The following is a 5,025-nucleotide window of genomic DNA, read 5'->3' as shown; positions in this document are numbered from 1 at the left end:
GAGAGAGGGTGGGGCCAGCCCAAGTGGAACACAGACTGTGCAGCGCCCAAGAGCTAGGCGCTGCACATTACAGGTGTGTGGCGCCTAGCTCTTAGGCGCTGCACAGGTGCGTGTGGGGCCGCAACTAGACCAGGGCTGCCACGCTGGCAGGATGTGCGACGCCTAAAGGAAGGACGCTGCACAGTAGGGTGCGGCGCCCGGCTGTCGGGCGCCACACTAAAGGGTCAGCAGAGTGAAATTTTTTCGTGACCAGGTCAGTCTGTGATTTGATTTGTGCAGATATGTGATTTCTGTCTCGTCGCTCGACACTCGTCTCCCTCCACAGAAAGGCTAATGGCGACCGCCATGCGGAGCACCCGCCTCCTACGGCTCGGCTTCCGTCACGTCCCTTCTCTTCTCTTCCGAGGGCCCCTGTCCCCCTCCCCGAGCCCGGGCCTGGGCCTGGGCCTGAGCGTTGGCAGGGTCGGGTTGGTCCATCTCCGATGCTCGGCGGCCGAGGCCGGCGACGGCAGGGGTAAGAAGGTGTCAGCGCGACTAGCACTGGCACAGCAGGTGATGCGCGACGCCGAGGAGCGCGCGGCCTCGGCCGGCTCTGATCCCGTCCCCAAGATCACCATGGGTAACTCACCCCAACCGCCCTAATTTGCCCCATTGGCGTAGTACTGTCATTGGTACATAAATCCGAATTGATTGCTGAATGCTTTAGAAATGGATTAGTACTGTTCAATTTAAATAGCCTGTATTAAGATTTAGACATAAATCCGAATGGAGTAGCTTATGACTAGAAACATAGAAGATGGGGATCACGAGGTGCCATATTTGCTAAGGAGGATTGCGATGCCTTTGCAGTAAATATGCTATTTATGGAGTGAGAAATGGGCATCTGTTTTGCGTTCGTAGGTCCATTCTACCTAGCGGTCTGCCCCTACGGAGTTGTTCCTCCTGATTGCTCATTCAAGTGTATGTGTATCTACTACTCATGCATACATTTCATGCTAAGGACATCGTTCTGCTGGCATTTGCGTAGCGCAAAAGAATTTGTAAGCTGGTGGTGTGGTGAATGCTGGCTATGAAGTTGATTTGGTTGCTCTGTTGCCAATCTGCTTTTATTAAGCAGAAACTGGTACTGTGGAAAGCAAGTTAATTAAGCTTGAGAAGTAGCTAGGCTTGCTTGCCTTATAGCTCGAAGCGAAGAAAAAGAAAGTAAATACTAGGTACAGATATGAGGTAATAGTGAACTTTTGGTTAGTAAATTGCTTTATCTAACCTGTAAGTTCTTGTAAGAGGTAATGGAACATCTGGTCTGATTGTTGCAAGTTGCAAGTAAAATGCATATTCTTGTCACGGCTTGTTGTAGGTGTTTGACTATGAACTGGAAGAAGGAAAATAGTTTGAAGAATTCGCTAAACTGCGATCATATATATAGCATACCTTACAAATATTTATGTCAACAGTCAGTAGCGGAGCTACAACAAAAAACCAGGGCAGGCCAATCTAAGCTTTCACTCGTACATAGGCATTGTTTTTGCTCACCAACTAGCCTATTATGCATATGTTTTGGATTGACCGGGCCATGGCACAGTTTAGCCCTCACATAGCTCCCCCAGTGTCAACAGTATTAGTTCTGCATTCTGCATCCCAGTGATATTTCTAAACGTTTGATTCCTGATGACTATGTATCCAACCGTTACGTGGGTTGCCAAGCTGTTCTGAAGTAACCCACTTTATGTGTGCAGATCATGTTACTGTTAGCTTTGCAAGAAGTGGGGGCGCGGGTGGTCAAAATGTTAATAAAGGTTTGCTGTCTGTACATTCTCCTTATTTATCACCGCATTGCCTAGTATATCTGAATTGTTGTTGGTTCAGCATTGTGAAACTAATGACTGATCTGTTTTGTTGAACAATTCCAATTCATCAGTAGCACCTTTTGTTTCATCGCTTGTCATGTTCAAATAATTGCTGTTGGCCCATCGATGGGGTGTTTTATCTGAGGGATCACCTTGTCCTAGGATGGGGTGAGTCCATCATCGGATGGTCCATTAAATTTGCCAAATGTACTCCATTTATCAAACCAAACAACTGGGTCGGATTCAGAGATAGGATGGTACCATCCATTAACCATCCAGTCCCTCAAACCAGATTCTCCATTTCTTTATATTAAGGATGTCCAGATAGTGATTACTTAAAGATGTTGATGTTACCACTTCACGCTAAAATGTCTACCACTATTTTGCAGTTAATACAAAGGTTGACATGCGGTTCAATGTTGAGAAAGCTCATTGGCTCGGAGAGAGGATTAAGGAACGGATATTGCAAACGGTTTGAAAACCTTAATTTGCACATCTTATCTGTTTATGTTGCTATCATGTCTTCTGTATTATGTTGTTTACCTTTAATGGATGAATCATATTATCTGTTTTCTTTTGTATGCATTTTTGTATTATATTTCATATTTAGAGAGGTCGTTACAATTTAAGTTTCTGTACGCCCAGGAAAAGAACAGGATAAATAAGGATGGTGAACTTGTGATGTCTTCTACCAAAACTAGGACACAGAAGTAAATATCACTTAGCTATTTCTTTTTGTTGTCTTATTTGGACAGCAATTGACATGTTTATCACCTTAGGGGCAATATTGAAGATGCTTTGCAGAAAATACAGGTACACCTCATCCATTTCAAATCTTTGTCTAGAAGCAATTTGCATAGGGTTCATGTTGATGTTGCCCTTTTTCCATATAGTGTACTCATTAAATATTTGATAACAGGCGATCATTGATGCTGCATCATATGTTCCCCCACCGCCTTCAGAAGAGCAAAAGAAGAAAATTGAAAAAATGTAAGCTGCTTTCTGGCCATTTGCTTCCTCCAAATTTATTTAGGCACCAATACTCCACACAAGTAGCAAGTGATGAGCTAATCTTAACTGAGCTAGCTCTTTTGTTTATATAAGTGCAAGTCATTTAAGGAAATTGTAAACGGTGTCATGTAGTGTAGATATTGTTGAAACCTTCTGTACATTATACTCTATAAGGGGCTGTTTGCTTCGCTTGCTAGTTGCTAAGTATACTTGATTTGAAGCCACAACTTGCCACTGCTCACTTAGGCAAGTTTGACTTTTTTTAGGCTGTTGTTTCGCTTGTTGCCACACTCAGTGGCGAAGCGTCAACCACAACAAAGACGGGGCTAGTTGCTGAACTAATGGGCCAAAGCAACACACGGGCTACAAAACCAAGCAGTAGATCACGGGCCATAGCACTAAATTGGCTATATGTGGGAAACCCTGCCAGGGCCCAGTTTGGTCTCCACGATGCTCCGTCCCTAGCCATACTTGTATGGTGCCATGGGTTCCTAGCCTTGTGTCCTGTCCTGCCTATTAGGGCATGTGCAATAGCATCTAGTCAGCCGTCTGTAAGGGGTGCCACATTGGAATTTTAGTGATGTGGAGAAGAGAAAGTAGAGAGAAATAGTTTCTTTACAGACGGTCTGTAGGATTTTTTCAGACAACTTACAGACAGTGATTTTGCCATTGTATGGACATTGTCTTTAATCTATACTCACAGGTAGTTATGTCTAAAAAATAGACAAGTTACAGAACAAACTGCTGTATGTGTTGTCTGGAGTGGTATTGTAGACACCATCTGTCTAAACCAATGTACATGCCATGGGTACAGTTCCTTAGCCTCGTGTCATTTCTGATCTGTGCCAAAACCTGCCACGCACCAACACTTGTGGTAGATGATTTGCTCGCAACAAATCTGTGGCATGCTCTCTTGGAATGTGAGGATTCAAACCAAACATGACCCTAACCTTATTCTCGTTCTCCATATTAGTTACTTGTTGCAACTATGACTTGTCACACTTTCTTAGGCCCATGGTCCATGTTTCGTGGAGTCAGGCTTGTTTGTTTGCCCTACTATGTCACTATTTGGTTTGCTTCCACAACTGTGGCATGTAATGCCTACCTAACCTGCTTGCCATAGGCATATTGCTTAGCCAAATTTTTTGCCTCTAACTTGTGGTGATAAATGGGCCACCAAACAGGCCTGAAATATATGCCGTTTCATCTCTGAATAACACATGAGAAGGTAAAATTGTCAAACTACACTCATTGACTCAGTTGATCAATGTGTCATCGTAGTGCTGCAGCCGCTGAGAGGAACAGAATGCAAAACAAGAAGGTACTCTCACAGAAGAAAGAATTGAGGAGGAACAAACCCAGCTGGGACTGATTGCAGGATAACAAAAGCGCCTTCTCTGTCACCTGTTGTACTGATGTGATCAAGCCTTCTTCATGGTAACTGCTGCTGTTGTTTCCCGTAATCTCCATTTTGTACTAGTTTCCTGATGTCTATATGTCAGTAACATGAATACTGCACAGATTCAGAGGCACTGATTACTGGCATTTTCTCAGCGTGTTTCTTGGACGTACCTTCAGCGGAGTCTTGCGCCAGTAGCATGGTGAAGGCATCTTGGTGAAGATACTAGGTCGTTGTTACAGCCAGTTCTTGTTTTCATAGTAAATGTAAAAAAGAACAAGGGCCAAAAAGTGTGATGGCATCTTGGTGGGGATAGCTTCACAGCCAGTTTTTGTTTCATCCATTGGAAACCAGCGCCTGACGAGAAACATTGCTTCTGTCCCAACACGCACTGTACACATCGTTGGTCCTGAACCCTGAACATATCAGATGCATCACATGTTCACTGGACTAGAAATCTAGTAATATGTGGTAAGACTGTAAGCACGCGTTTGGTTACTCGCACGGATTCAGATTTTTGTCAATTTGTATCTGTGGCCGAGTAGGGACATGTTGAGCTAATGCAAGATAAAAACCATGTTCTGCACATCGTTTGGTACCGTGCATCGCACCACTGAGCACTTTCATGCTTGTGTTTGGTTGTCATGCAGTTCGGGTTTAAGACTGTGAACATGCAAATCATGGTGTTTGGTTGAGCACGGCATGTGATATGCTCACCTCTCCTCATTTCATACTGCATATGTGGTGACTTTACCACAACATACACTA

General features: G+C 44.0%; 1 protein-coding gene across 3 annotated transcripts; it reads left to right on the top strand.

The window, feature by feature from the left end:
* The first annotated feature begins 257 nt into the window (after window positions 1-257).
* LOC123092763 (peptidyl-tRNA hydrolase ICT1, mitochondrial) lies at window positions 258-4,678 on the top strand. 3 transcript variants are annotated; one of them, XM_044514586.1, is made up of 9 exons: window positions 258-485; window positions 582-619; window positions 1,737-1,796; window positions 2,237-2,319; window positions 2,493-2,557; window positions 2,627-2,660; window positions 2,767-2,837; window positions 4,140-4,295; window positions 4,413-4,678. In XM_044514586.1, the coding sequence occupies exons 1-8, from the start codon at window positions 334-336 to the stop codon at window positions 4,228-4,230; spliced, it is 594 nt and encodes a 197-aa protein (XP_044370521.1). In that variant the 5' UTR covers window positions 258-333; the 3' UTR covers window positions 4,231-4,295; window positions 4,413-4,678. The 3 variants fall into 3 exon arrangements, with proteins under 3 accessions (XP_044370521.1, XP_044370520.1, XP_044370519.1); XM_044514585.1 differs by having other exon boundaries at window positions 259-619; window positions 4,380-4,678; XM_044514584.1 differs by having other exon boundaries at window positions 260-619.
* The last annotated feature ends 347 nt before the right edge of the window (window positions 4,679-5,025 follow it).

This window comes from Triticum aestivum, chromosome 4B (genome assembly GCF_018294505.1).
Source record: "Triticum aestivum cultivar Chinese Spring chromosome 4B, IWGSC CS RefSeq v2.1, whole genome shotgun sequence".
In the NCBI taxonomy this organism is placed as follows: Eukaryota; Viridiplantae; Streptophyta; class Magnoliopsida; order Poales; family Poaceae; genus Triticum; species Triticum aestivum.
Note: the sequence above shows the minus strand (reverse complement) of the source record. Positions and strands in the feature narration are given on the sequence as shown.

Coding starts and splice junctions, on each gene's coding strand:
- LOC123092763 (XM_044514585.1), top strand. CDS start 334: ATGGCGACCGCCATGCGGAGCACCCGCCTCCTACGGCTCGGCTTCCGT. Junction 1,797..2,236: donor TGGTCAAAATGTTAATAAAG/GTTTGCTGTCTG, acceptor ACTATTTTGCAG/TTAATACAAAGGTTGACATG. Junction 2,838..4,139: donor AAGAAGAAAATTGAAAAAAT/GTAAGCTGCTTT, acceptor GTGTCATCGTAG/TGCTGCAGCCGCTGAGAGGA.